The sequence below is a fragment of the Sinocyclocheilus rhinocerous genome, unplaced genomic scaffold, assembly GCF_001515625.1.
Source record: "Sinocyclocheilus rhinocerous isolate Xijiao unplaced genomic scaffold, SAMN03320098_v1.1 scaffold1053, whole genome shotgun sequence".
Taxonomy (NCBI): Eukaryota; Metazoa; Chordata; class Actinopteri; order Cypriniformes; family Cyprinidae; genus Sinocyclocheilus; species Sinocyclocheilus rhinocerous.
This window is the reverse complement of record NW_015638958.1, coordinates 1,029,689-1,045,292: the sequence shown is the minus strand read 5'-3', so window position 1 is coordinate 1,045,292 and position 15,604 is coordinate 1,029,689. Positions and strand designations below refer to the sequence as shown.

At 35.2% G+C, this 15,604-nt stretch overlaps 1 protein-coding gene across 1 annotated transcript in view; it reads right to left on the bottom strand.

Annotated features, from left to right (window-relative positions):
* LOC107750348 (netrin receptor UNC5A-like) overlaps positions 1-15,604 on the bottom strand; it is a 191,204-nt gene that overhangs the window by 90,374 nt on the left and 85,226 nt on the right. The window contains exon 2 of the mRNA XM_016565694.1: positions 1,168-1,389. Coding sequence (XP_016421180.1) covers positions 1,168-1,389 — 222 coding nt within the window. The remainder of the gene's footprint in view (positions 1-1,167; positions 1,390-15,604) is intronic.

Below are 15,604 nucleotides of genomic sequence, written 5' to 3'. Positions count from 1 at the left end.
TTATAATCTGTAATTATGTCCCCACTGGATGCAACAAATGCCTCGTTTGTAATGGGTTTTATTGGTTTTGTCTCATTGCGCCGGGACACACGGAGACACAGTATGGTAAGGGGTGTAACATTTCCATCACACGCTAGCGGTATTCAGCCAATCACAACACACTGTATGGCTGGCCAATCAGAGCACACCTCGCTTTTCAGAACGATAAGCTTTGTAAAAATCGTAAAAAATAATGTACAGTTTATGGAAAATAATGTGTTTTTTTAACCTAAAACCGCATAAACACATTGGATTACACCAAATACACAAAATAATGTTCTTTTTAGCAACATCATATGACCCCTTTAAAGGTAATGTTTTCAGTCATTGCACATGATAAGCTGCCTGAAATGTCGATAAAGAACATCTGGCTTTCAATCCGTTATCATTTATCATGGGTCACAAACTCTTCATTAGGTGACCTTACATTATGTAAGGCCAAAATTGATCATTAGGCTATTCATACAAAAATATCTGACTCTATATTGCCTCTGTATGGAGTATGACATCATCATTATGTATAATGTCTAGCCTAATACTTATATATTAGTTTGCCAAGTTTACAGAATTAACTTTGACCATAATGTTGCTTGGAAACCATGAACAGCCTACGGTTAAGCTAAATGATTACTATTAATAAATAGAACAGAACATTAGTCTTATATAATACTGCTGTTACTGCAGTTTTTTAAAAGCTTTCAGTGTGCATAGCAACATCTGGTAACTATAGAGTAAAATCACTGTAAGGCATTTATTATTAAATTATATTATTAATAGATTACAAAACTGACATTTTGTTTTTTTGCAGTTTAATTATTAATATTGCTGCCTCTTCTCCAAAAACCAAGAAATATCCAAACTAAACTGGCCCTTTATGATAGACAGTACACTAATGCAACAGTCCAATCCCTGAGCACAAAGCAAGCCCTCTTCATGATATGGGCAGAAGACATTTTGAAAATTGCTTTGAAGGAAGTCCTTGTATTTTGTGCTATACTACAGAAGAAGAAAGAGCATCACATCTAGAAAGCATCCTTTATAGGCACTCCTGTTTTCTAGTGTCATTTTATAAATGCTGCGGGTCAGCCGGCTTTAGTCGCCCTCGGAGAGAGTGTTGAGAGGGTCTACCTGTGGCAGGGTCCACGTCACGCTCGATCAAGTGCTGATCCTGGTGAACCCATTCGCCGTTGCACTTGAAGTAGATCTGAGTGGCAGGGGTTGAGCGGCAGGTGAGGGTCACTGGCTTGTTCTTAACGATATAAACATCATCAGGCTCCACCAGGAAGTGTGGCAGCAGGTCGGAGAAGGCCGCAGGAAGTGGATGTGTTACAGTGGCCGCGTGCTCTCCACCTGTGCAAGCAAGTGAGATAAAACTTTAGGGACAGGTTGTGGTTGTTCAGATGCCTGAAACCTTTTAGTATTGCAAAGAGATAATGAGTGTATCTGATTTAATTTCAAACTGTGAGTGGACAGATTGCTTTTGACACGCACCTGAGTGCAATACTAATTTTGTGCATCCGTATTTGGTAGAATACAGATATTCTGCCAACCACAGCTGACACAACGTCTCCGCTACAGCAAGTCTGGGAGATCATACTAATGGCGTGGCGTTAAAAGTGCGTGCTTTTGCCTGAGTGATGTGGGATTGTACTGATGGGGGTGTACTGACTTGGCTAGGTTTAAATAAATACTGTAAGCAACTTATGTCACAATGAGAAACTGATCTAAAATGTACAATAACTGCACATTAAATTACGAGAAATAAATACTTAAAACGTTTCAACAATTAAAAGTGTTGATACCAAATTCACTGGGATAAATACACATAAATGCAAGCCTCAAGCAAGCCAGTGTTTAAAAATATAACAAATGGTTTTAATACACTTCAAATTTAAGTCGACATGAAAACATGCATTTTTTATTTGAGATGCTAATGAGTAAAAGTAATTACAGGAATTTGAAAATAAACCTTTTATTTACCATTCCAACTAAAAACTTATAGTAGTTTACAGATATTATTGAAGCTTTAACAGTACATTTTTTTAAAATCACGAAGTAGACAGTTTTTCATAAATGAGACTCTAATCCAGTACACTCTTTCTGTTTGCTTCGCTTTGACTCCAACATTCTGAAGAAAATAATATCAATAAGATTTTTAGCATGTAAAACAATTATTACATTTAATCATATTCAGTCTCTGAGACCAAACATAACTTTTATTTTATTATTTAAATTTTTTTTTAAATGAAGGACATGATGGAATAGTTTGCAATCAAATCAAACGATCAACCTGTCTTTTGATTTAGATTTTAAAAAAGACCTTGGAATATCTTGATTTAAATATGTATTTAGATTTTAAAATGATTAGTTAATTTCAGTCAATTTCAAGACAAAATGCAGTTGTTATGGGCTTAGAACAGATTTAAGAGCCCCTGAATAGGGTCTTATTATAATATATTACAATCAAATTAATAGCCAAAACCTATTGAGCAAATAAAATATTATATAATTATATAATATAATTTTAATTAAAAAGATTAAAATATTTAAAATTAAACTTAAAATTAAACACACACACACACACACACACACACGTGAGTATGTAACAAGAAAATTGCTTCTGTTTGCTTCAATTTGACTAGCAAAAAAAAAAATACAAATAAATAAATAAATAACATTTTAGTATGTAAAAAATCATTATGTTTAATATTATTTTTACACCTGGAGTTCCTGGGATCCTAAATAGTTATTACTTTTTTATGAAGGACAAATGATTAAATACATTAGTTTATAATTCTCACAAGATAAAAAAGGAAAAAAAAAAATTTGAGATATTAAAAAGGCATTGTAGTCCCTCAGATTTAAATATATATTTATTTAAATAATTAGAATTAAATATCAGTCAATTTCAAGACAAAATACAGTTGTTAAAAAAATAGGTTCAAGAGCCCCTGAATAAGGTCTTATTCCATCCTGAAAGAGACATATGCTACTATCTTCCACCCCCCACAGAAAAACAATGTGTGTGTGTGTGTGTAAGAGAGAGTGAGTCCCCTTGTTAACAGGCCGAGTAAAAAGCTTCTGAGTGGTATGGCCTTGTCAGGTTTGCCTACAGCAGTGCCGCATCCCATCTCTACTCTCTCTGCTGTTAATCACAGCCTTTTAAGATCAGAGCTGATGGACTGCAGGCCATAAATCCCTCTTGCTGAATGACCACGGCACTTCAAAACACGCTCGGCGGGCCCTGTATCCAGGGCTTTAACTCAACTCTTTATTACGCCCAGGCCGAACATGGTGACGTGACTGCCAGCCATTCACTGACTGACAAACGCCGTCGCAAATAGGCCGCATTAAACGTGAGGCGAACTGGCTCTTTATTTCGACGACCCCCGGTAGCGCAGCGAGATCAGGTGGAGTGCGCGGCGCTGTTTACGGATCAAAGATCTGCGTGACTTTGTGGGCGGAAATGTTTCTCCCCCGCGTAGATTTATGGAAGGAGCGCCGAGGCGGCTGAATTCATAAATGTTTGGAGAGATTCAATGAGAAATCATCATTAATCAGAGCTTGGCCCTGCGACTTGTGGGAGAACGATTCTTTAGTGCGGCACGGAAACGAAGCGCACCCTATCAGTAATTTTGTTGCTTCATTTGTTAGCTGCAATGTTTTTCTGGTCTTTGTAATTAAGAATGAATTGCTAATTTATCCTTTTCCACCCACAATCCAGCGCAATCAAGCAGCCTCGGCTGGCTGTTTATTCCCTCTCCATGCTGGAGGTCCCACACCATTGTGCATCATACACAAACACACACACACACTACATGTCTGATAGCCTTCAGGACTGAACTCAATTTTTAAAGTGATCAATTTTGCCAATTAGTTATTCCCTTGGCATGTTTCTCATTACAGAGTTTTGCTCTGTTTTTAGACACTTGTTGAGTGCAAATAGCCAATATAACGTCAAAGCCATGAAGCATAACTTGCTCGCATATAATGTAGAGTAAAATTCCAAAAACTTCAATCTTGATTTCATCAGAATTAAACAATGGGATGCTTGTGCAGGTGCAAAACACTAAACAGGTTTAGAAAAAAGCCAGTTCAGGGTGCGAATGACATTAAATTATATTAGATTGGAAGTTAAGAGTGTGTATTTTCATCTGCAAAAATTACAGATAGAAACTTCCTCAAAGTCAGCGCATTATTTACACACTGAGCCAAATTTGCTGTAAGTGATGTCAGACATTCAACCATTTTTGCAGACTTCATTTTATTATTAATTATGTATTCTTATGTACTATTTATGAATATTTGTATTTTCAGTTAGCTTTTATTTTTATATTTTAGTAATGTGCTATTGTCATGACATTTAAAAAAATCCGTTTTGTTTTTATTTCAGTTTTAGTTTTAAGAATTTAAGCACTTCAGCTTTTTATTTCAGTCAGTTACGCAACATTTCTAATTTAAATTGTTGTTCATTTATAAGTTTTTCATCTCATCAAATTTCTTTTTTTGTTGTATTTCAGCTTTCTACAAAAGATTACTATTTTAAAAAAATACTTTTTAACTGTTTATTCATCAAAGAATCCTGAAAAATCTATGAGGTTCAAATAAAAAAAAAATATAATAATAAATAAAATAAAATAATATAAAATAAATTTAAATAAAATGAGCAGCATAACTGTTTCCAATTAATGATTTCTGAAGGATCATGTGACACTGAAGACTGGTGTAATGGCTGATGAAAATTCAGCTTCGCATCACAGGAATAAGTTATATTTTAAAGTACATTAATATAGAAAACCGTTATATTAAATTGCAATAATGTTTCACAATATTACAGTTTTTTCTGTATTTTTGATCAAATAAATGCAGCCTTGACGAGCATAAGAAACTTCTTTAAAAAATATATAAAATACTATATAATAAAATACTATACTAATTACTGATCCCAAACCTTTGAACAGTGTGTATGTGTGTGTGTGTGTGTATATATACACACAATATATAAATGAAATCAGGCTGCTTGACATGTCGACACAAACATCTGCGTACACAAACATACACACAAAAATCGCATCTTCAAACAACTATACACCTACTCATAGAATGGAGGTCACAATCACATAATTAAGCTAATTTTTCTGGACTGTGATATTAATTCACAAAGTACCGTATTGGCCCGAATATAAGACGACCCTGATTATAAGACGCACCCCCCTTTTTCCAGATGTACCTTTTGGGAAAAGGCTTTTTAAAAACCAAATCTTGTTTTTTCTCAGTAAAACACATTTTGTCTTCAATTATTTTCATATTGCATATTTTTCCTATTTTAATTTTTGTTTTGAAAGCATGGTAAAAACTGGTAAAATGTACCAACAATCACATTTAAAAAATATACACTTTTTGATATACCATTAAAATTTAGGACATTTAGGCTATCCATCTAATAGTAGCCTACCAAAATCTTATTAACAGTAGAAGTTAAATCTTACTGTAGTCTTCAAATCTGGGTACTGTCTTACGTTTTAAAATCACAAAGGGAGTTTGGTCCCATCAGGCTAACGTGACAGTCACGACTCATGCAGCTGTAAGTTTTTCTTTTTCTTTTGTTTTTACTCACGATCTTTACAACACGCATTACATTACGTATTTCATGGCACACTCGTTTTATGCGTATTTGGCGCCACCTAGTGTTGTGGATGTATTATTGACATGTCAAAGTCTAGACCCTGAATATAAGACGACCGCGTTTTTTCAGATGTATTTCCAAGAAAAAAATATCGTCTTATATTCGGGACAATACGGTAATAGAAGACTGGCTGTTAAAGACATTTTCTATCACAACGGGCCTGTGGCACAGAACGCAAAAAGCACATCTCTGCTAATGAAACACCAAGGCTAGCGCTGACCTTTCCAGCACCTTCCTCATCTCCTCCTGTAGAAAACCACAACCACGCAGGTAACATTAGTCAAAGTAATAAACATCAAGCCTCCACGCCAAGACATTACCCAGCCTCGCCAGGCCTGGTGCAACACGTCATAATAATGCTGCTCTGCTCATTTCCTTTTGCCATTTTACGTGGTGTGCTGAGTTGCTAATTCATCAGGGTGAAATACAGTGAGAAGCAAAGCTACGGCTATTGAACCTCCACTAATGTATCGTGTACGTGTTAAACTCTTAATAAAAACTAAATGTTCTGTGTCCAATGAAGGACATACATCACTTTCCAGTTTCACCCCCCCCCCACCTCTCTGCTACATTACATTTTGTGCTACGACAGACAAGTAATTTATCTTACGGGGACATTCATTTATTAAAAACATGCTCAAATGAATCGGGAATTCAAGCTGTTCTGTTGCAAGCAGAGGATGATGCAATCAAGGCAATTATTGCAGGTCAAAATGGCTTTCTTTGGTCTGAAGTAAGACCGAGCGCCCACGGGATGTGGTCCGTCTAATGAGCCTTAATTTGGCACAGTGATGATGGCCATTAGCTCCTCATGGTGACCTTTTCTATAACATGAGAGCTCGGTTAACCAGCAGGCAGACCTGGCCCAATCTGTCCAGGTGGGATCTATGTAAGGCTGAGGTGAGATACGACAATCATAAATGAGCTTTCAAACTGTTTGTGACCGTCTACATCTGTTTTCCTGACCAGTCTCAAAGGTTACAGGCTATGTTGGACGTAATAGAGATGAATTCATTTTTGTTCGGTATTTCGAAGTATTGCAATATGTTATTCTCACTATACTGAATTGATATTCTCACTGCAATAGTCCATATTTTTCCTCATAATTTTATTTATTTATTTAGACACTGACTGCTAACCAAGGCACACTATTCCCATGGTGCAATTTTTAGGCTATATTTTTGGCCTTGCTGCCTTTATTATGAGAGGACAGGTCAGAGAAAGACAGGAAACAACTGGACAGGACAGAGAGGAATGGGATCGAGAAATGACCATGAGCCGGAACTCAAACTCGGGTCGCCCGAAGCGCTATTGCGCCATGTATCAGAATCATATTATTTTTACTGGAATGTGCCTATATATATATATATATTAGCCTATATCAGACTATTAAGTCTATAAATATGTATCATACATATGCAATTTCTTTCAAGTTTATCTTTAATAAACCTAACTACTTTATCTTCTTCATGCCTTCTGTTGTCTAATTGACAGTTATTAAGCACGTAAAAGCATAACTAAAAATATCCACCCTCAGGTTGTGATACACGTCTTTTTGCTGTCAAATCTTTACTGATTTTTATAAAGTAAACATAAGAATAACTTTTATATTGATAGTAATATTTCAAGATGAACACATACTGGACTGAAACGATTTAGGTTTACTTAATTATCCATCCATCATTTTTTAGAAAAATCATGTTTAATATATCAAATATGATACCATCAGACTTTTAATGGACATTTATTTGGACATTTCTCAATCATCATTAGCTACGTTTCCATCCAAAGTTGCAAATTAAACTTGCGTGGAAAATTAGAATATAGCATAAAAATTTGCGAATAAAGCACCATTTCTATCCCATGTGTTCAAGAGAACAAAATCGTCAATTTCTGGGAAATTGGCGTAAATTATTAATAATAAAAATGAAAGTAGTTGCAACTGGGGAAACTTATGACTCTTTTATTTTATACATAATAAATGACCTGCACCTCAGAGCGCAGACGAAACACAATAAACTGTGTCATGTTATTTTGCGTTTGGAGGCGGATGATGTTTGGGAATGCAATCGTATGAGACAGTTCTGGGAGGTAACTATACCAAATCGTTTTGATGACAGAATTTGGCTCAGACATTTCAGAATGATAAAAACAACATTTGAGATGGTGTGCAATGAGATTTGTGTGCGATGATTTGTTGAGGCAAAGTCACATGAGAGTTTTTGTTGCGCATCGAGGAATTCATATGGTAAATGTGTTTCCAGTATATTTTATGTGCATGTTTTCTTATTAGATAACAACAAATGACCCACAACAATTGATCTCAAATTTAGTGTGCATATTGACGTTTCCATCCAGTGTTAAACAGCTACTGTATTGCATTGCACTGCATTTTTTAGTCTCCCACAATAAAAACTATAGAATTTTGATCATATCATCTTAGGAGATACGAATGACAACTGATATTTATATGCATTTTGTGCAAGTAGTATGCTATGTTATGCTATCTCACTGATTTACAATACAAGCTATCAGAATGTCATCTTACTTGTTGGCTATATACTGTAAATATCATCGGCTACACTAAATCACATATTTTTGTTAGGTTTAAGCCTCTGAATATAACTGAGGTGTTTTTCCTCCTCGAGTAGCCCATAAAAGCCATATGCACCAAATAATATAATAAAAAAAAATCTTTTAGAAATATTTTTTTCTATAGGTTTAATAAACTTCCATTTCATTTTTTTTTTTCAAAAGTCACTCCACAAGACTAATAATTGGTCAAAAAACAATATAGACTTTTGATTTAATTTTTAATCTTTGAGAGTATGTAAATTAATGACCACTCACTTTAAAAGATAATTGCAATACTTAAATGTTAACTTAAATGCTGCATTAAAATAAAATTAACAATTTTACAAGTGATGAGAACTATCACAACTGTACATTTTATTGCAATAAAAAGAGATATGAAACACAATTAGAATAAAAAGTCCATCTCAATTAAGAGAAACAATGAGGCAGTAAAATTACAGGTCATGTCAGCTGCCCATATGTGACTGAGAATGTTTTAAACAGCTGGCTCAGAGGAGGGCGCCTTTATATCCTAAACGGACAAACTGCGTGGGACGTTTGCACGTTCTGTTAACACACGTTCCAGCTCATGACAAAGTTAAATCCTTTATTCATGAGAGCATATTCTAGCCATGCAAAGATTCAAATTAAAGTCATTCCGTAAGGCTGATTGATGAGCTTCCCACGCTTATGTTGTTATAGAGTTTAATATATTCATCACTCTCTTTGCACTTATTTCATATGCATGCATGCACACACACATACAAAAAAGAGAAACAACTGCCCATCCGTGCTTAACAGGCTCCTCATGGATCAATGCACACATGAAGTAAACACTACATAATGGTTAACATTTGAATTTGAAATTCGATATAACACACAACTAATATCTAATGGATACGATCTTGTGTGCAATCTGATAATGCAGATTCTCATCCCCGAACATTATATCAGTGATGATATTTCTGTCAGTGCCACAGAAATGTGTCAGCTCAATAAAATAAATACTAAAATTACATTCTCATGCAAGCGCTGTCAGCGGTAGATGCAATTCATAACGTTCCCAAACCGTGAATAATGAATCCAAGTGAACAAATTCATTTAAATATACTACATGAAAAGGCACGGTTGTTTGTAATGCCAAGAATGAAAGGCTTGTATGTATCTCTCCAAATACTGCCATGTTGAGTAAATCAACAGGGTTTTGCAACAGCTGAACACTGACCAGTCAAAACCACACCACAAAGCACCAAAGAGATCAATCAGAACCAGATGCCACCAAGAAAAGACGTCCAGCAACAGCCAATAAATGCCGCCCATCAGCCACTTCCTTTCTCTGATCTGATGCACGGCACAGCGCTGGCATTTGACTTCAGAGGAGAAATCTTCTGATAACCAGAACCAAACATGAAGACTCTATCAGCTAAATTGGAATGAATCGTCGTCAGACTGTAAATACGGGTCTGGTCGCATACAATGGCAGAGAAAGGTCACGCAAGGTCTCTCTTCATCGGCCACTCTTACTTCGCCTGCCCTTTCCAAGCCAATTAAACTCCTTTATCAGTTCTTTGTCCCTTAAGCAACGCATCATAGAGCAATCACTCGGCATAATTTAAAATCACAATGATGAACGGCGGCTGTAATGCATTTTATGATGTCATCACCTCTTTACAATGTCTTCAGAAATTAATTTTATTAAAATTACTATACAGATTATTAAGCCATTTCATGTGCTAGTAACTTAACAACATAACCATGGCGACGGTGGCGGTTACAAAGTGTTGATACGGCCCTACGTTTTGAAGGAAATTTATTTTCTCAATTCCATTTATCATCTATAGATGAAATTACAGTGAGGTCACAAAACAGGCATCTGCGCTTCCGGATCCTTCAGGCAAGAAGTTTTCAGCAGCACTGCGTGCCTAATGATCTCTTAAGCACCATATAATGCAATAAAGTTCATTCATTTAATTAAAGCTGTTATGAAGTGATGCATATGTTTTATAGCGAAGCTATATACAGTATATAGGCTTTTTATAAGGTGCAGGTGCAACTAAATGAATGTATTTTAATTAATTTGTCCGATATAAAAGGTCATGACAATCTTAAAGCTTGACAAATAAAAAAAGAAATTAATTATTGTCGAAATGCACATTTAACCGCATAAGTAATACAATTTGTAAATAATTTGTAAAGTACTTTAATTAATAAATCATTACATTTAATCAATAAATCTGCATTTCAATGTACTTCATTGTAAAATAAATATAATTCCAACTGACAATCTTAAAAAGATTGAAAGTCTTATTGGTGGGTGAGAACTAGGCTGTTTTTTTGTAATGCTCCTAGTGATTGATAACAGATATCGGTACATAGAAAGCACAGTCTAGACAGGAAATGGTGTTGTCTGAGGCCCTGACTGATGCCTGTTTACCACCAGACAACAAATATTTGCTCTGCCTAGAGTCCAGGTTTAGTGAAAATCTTTCCAGCCACAGCCTTTCTTCTCTTCCCCCAAACAAAAAACACACCTCAGTTCACACTACAGGCTACACACACCTCAGCTATGAGCCACAATCAGAAAATATCCTATTTTTGCTCCATCATGCACAAGGTACAGTTTGTGTCAAGAGTGTCACCTCACTAAAACCGAAAATGTTAAATCTCAAGAGGAGCATTCCTGGGTCAAACTGTCATTAGTTTGAAACTTTAACCAGAAAGTTCTACCTGGATGCTTCAAATGATAAATCATAGATATATGAGCATAGCTTCTAAGCAAGCGATGTATAGTGAATTCTCATAGGCCCAGGCCAGTCTCTGAGAGTTTCAGGTCACTTTACAGAAATTTTACTTGGGCCAGGGTTGCATTTTGTCATTGAAGCTGCATTTTAGGTATATAATTTCCAAATATATTATGGCAAAATAAAAAACAATGAAGTATCTGTTGTACATCATTTTTGAAGGGATCTACACTTTTCTTACACAAAACCAATAAAAACGTATTTTGTGGTTATGTCATAAAAACATTACATTGTGATGGATTAATTACATTGCAAGCTTTCAGGAAGGATTCTGGGGTAACGTGAATAGAAAAGACAAACATTCACAAATGACCAGCTGGCTTCATGCAGGGCTGATTTAAAATAGCCAAGATATGCAAATTAAGAGAGAACGAATGAAATATAGTAATGGGTTTGCTTTTTTTGTACTTACCAGGGGTCTGTCTTTCTCTTTCTCTCTCTAAAGCAGTGCAGAACCATAATGTTGAGGAACGGTTTTGATTTACCCATCAAAACCAATTCGCTCATTAAGCTCATTTGACTGTGTTAAAAGGTACAATCTGTAATTATCAAAACAGCACTGCGGTAATTGGTCTGCTCAACATACAAATCAGCTATTAACTGATATTTGTAAACAATGGAAGGGGTCAGTATAATACGGTATCACTTATATGTGTAAATGTAAATCGATTGGGGGCGTCTATTGTACTATTTTGAATGGAGTCCAATAAATAGGATGTCATACATAATAGGAAGACCAAAAAATTAAATAAAATGACTTTATGTTGCACCAAAAAAGGCAAAAATGTAAATGCATTCATTCATTTGCTATTATAGTATTTCAGTAAAAGCCTCTTTGCACAATATTTGCTTGATGAAATGCGTCACAAAAGCTTTTAAAGTCAAACTTAAAAAAAACAGGGACATTGTTAAAAATCTACTTCAGCTTTTCTTACATCTTTTGGAAGGATGTGCAGATTAAGGGTCCTCTTTCTGAACAATAACAATAAGTATTGCTGATGTGAAAATGTGGGTAGTCATGCTTAAATGTAAGTTCAATTTGAAAAAAAAAAGGTCAACAGTTACAGTGTGTTTTCATCGCTTGATGAATTCTTACAAAAATCAAGGCAAAGTAGATTTCTCATTATATGACCCCTTTAAAAATTCCCTTGAAAACTACTCATATTCAATAGCGATTAATAGGAGACTATAAAAAGCCAACATATCTTTTAAGTTTCTGATCAAAAGGAGCCTTCACACCTGTCACTTTAAGTACACATTCGCACCACATTTACACTAACTCACCCTGTGAAAATCCAAAAATACCATCACAACTCTTCTTATCAACTAATCTAATACCTCCAAAACCCCATGATCGGTCAACCTGCCCCGAACCCTCTACCCAAAGAAACCATGAATCTAAAATGACACATGTAAAACAGTCATGCCAGCAGTGATCTCGCCCTTAAATGTATATGGCAGTTCATTTGTTCACCAACTGTAGAAGTGAGCGCCGCTGTTGAGGTGTGAAGTCTTTTAATGAGTATTTCTGTGCTGTGAAACAGATGTCTCCAAATTTCAGATTTGATTTGCTTTTTATCGTTTATCTCATTTATAGTCTCCCGTCTCAGCACGAAAGGCCTGCAAGAGGTTGCAAGGTGTCAAACAAATCCAGTTAAACAAACCTCCACAACCTTGCAACCTAACCTGCAAGTGACACGGCAGTACTTGTTTCAGTAACAAAGAAAGACAGTGAGAGTTTGAGGTTAATGCTAAGTTTTCTTTCCCTTTCATTCTCCCTTTAGCTCAGTCTCTCACACATACAAGCATGATAAAAGAAGAAAAATGCACAAGAAAAAGGGACATATATTAAAGAAAAGATTAGTGAGCAACTATAAAAAGACTAGACTATCTTCTCTCCTTGCACACACAGACAGGAACCAATATGTTTTATCTAGTTTCTTGTCCAGATATGTCTAATCAATATCCAGGGTCTCTCGAATGTTCCTTGAAAGGAATAAGGGCTTATTTTCCATTGATTCAACGCCCCATGTTAACCCGAAAAATGGCACAAATTTTACTTTTAAATATATATATACGGTAATGGTCATTTCAAACAAGGGCTTGTTGCGAAAATGGAAATAATTGTGATTGTTCGCTACCCACTCTGGTAATTGCCACTTGCACAATATGCACTTTGCAAGGAAAGTGCATGCCGTGAACGTAAATGTGGACGTAAATGATTCCTTTTCTTATGGTTGTCATTAGGAGCCCAACTTTCCTTTAGAATAACTTTAAAAACGAGACAGGGAAACAATACAGGGTCATTTGCCTAACAGAGAAGATCACAGGCTGCCCTCTAAAGGCACTAGAAATAAAAGACCAGACTTACAGCCTTGTGTTACTGAGGGACTTAAAAGCTGGTGAATTGAGTGCGATACACAGGGCTAATAAAGCATGACATTTCATTTAGCTTGGGTCTTTAGGTTCATACGAAACATCCCCTGAATGGAAATGTTTAATATAGGAAGTGTGGCATCTTAATCTAGTCAATTATCTGACCTACACACAACAACAACGTTTTTTTTTTTTCAATCCAATAAAATCACATATTATTATTATTTTTTTAATAATAATAATAATAAATATCCTTTACACACCCAGTAAGTGACACCACTTGGTCTCTTTCAACAGAAATGCAAGAAGTCGAACCATGATTGGTGATCATTTTCTATATAAGGCATGTTCGGCTTCTACTGATCAGCGTCTGACTTGAAGAGTATGTTGTTTTGAAAATTTGTCAGTGTGACGTATGTTATTAAAATACTGTAAGAACAATTCGAGAGCAGTCAACTGCCTCATTCTGCACAGGTTTGATGAAAATACAGCTGCTTCACCATTCACCAGATTCACAGATGACGACGATTATGTGTTTTCTGTTTATTCTGACACCTTCAGTTCTGCAAATGCTCACAAAAGCAGTGTTTTTTCATGTAATCTTAATAGAAATCACTTATGCTAAACTATATTCTTGCATATACAGGCATAGTGCATAAATTATTAAATGAAAAGTATTTCTGTTGCTACATTAAAATGTCTAAAGCGTCTGTGTATTTGACAAATATTGCATCTAATCCACTTTATCTGTGACAAATACACAAACATAGCATTAGTGCCACTACAGAAGCAGGAAGCTTCCGAGTTCACGTCTCCATTTTCAATTCCTCCCCCAACTGCAAGCGCCAAATCTCGCCAATAGGTTACATTCAATCACAGAGTATTATCGGTTTTCAAGCTGTTCAAGCTTATTATAAAAAATTTACAAAACCAACATTTTAATTGTAAATGAATGTTTATTGTTAGAAAACAATAAAACCAGACAATTAAGGGTTTTAGTGCTGTCAAAAGATTAATCGCGATTAATCACATCCAAAATAAAAGTTTTTGTTTACATTATATAAGTGTGTGTACTGTGTATATTTATTATGTATATATAAATACTAGGGCTGGGTTTTGACACAAATTTCACGATTCGATTCGATTCTCATTCACAAGCTTGCGATTCGATTCGATTACCAATTCGGATTGATTCGATTCAACATAGATTATTTTGGATATATATCAGGTACAGGACATGCCAAATTTTCTCAAGGGAAAAAAAATCTCAACTGTCTGATGCTGTTTCGTTGTGAAAGCGAAACTACTTTGTTTGGCCTTTGTTTACAAGCCGTTATATTGGCGTCTTTGCGCGGCTGAAACACTGATCGAGCGTTTACATGAGACAGGATACGGATTGTAAAGTTGTACTCTTTCTTTTAACTTACCTTCGGATATTAAGTCATGTTTAATTTGTGCTGAAACTGGTATTAATGTGGAGGAGATGATCAGTTCACGTGCACCTCGCGCTGCCGTGTCTGTTAAACTGAGGCGCTACAGCGATCTGTCAATACACATTAAACAGCGCCAAAACAGCATTTATTGTTTAAATACTGCAATACAATGGACATAATTTGAAATCTGAGACTTTGTTTCATATGAAATGTACCAAAGCACAATGCTTATTGCGATTTATTGGATGGGAAGTACCCTTCAATGTTCCGTCCATTAACTGAAAACAGGTTAGATATCGTTCCGTAAAAATGAGAATCGATTAATATAGAGATATCAAAAATTTTTACCCAGCCCTAATAAATACACATACATACAGTATATATTTTGAAAATATTTACATTTACACATACATATCATATCATTTATATTATATATACATATAATTAATACATAAACATAACATTTTTCTTAAATATATACATGCATGTGTGTATTTATATATACATAATAAATATACACAGTACACACATATATTATGTGAACAATTTTTTTTTGGATGCGATTAATCATGATTAATCGTTTGACAGCACTAAAGGGTTTTAAACTTTTTAGAAGTTTTAAGACTTGTAAACCTCATAAAACGAATAGAAAATCTTGTTTGACTGTAAACACATTTCATTGAGCAAAAAAAAAA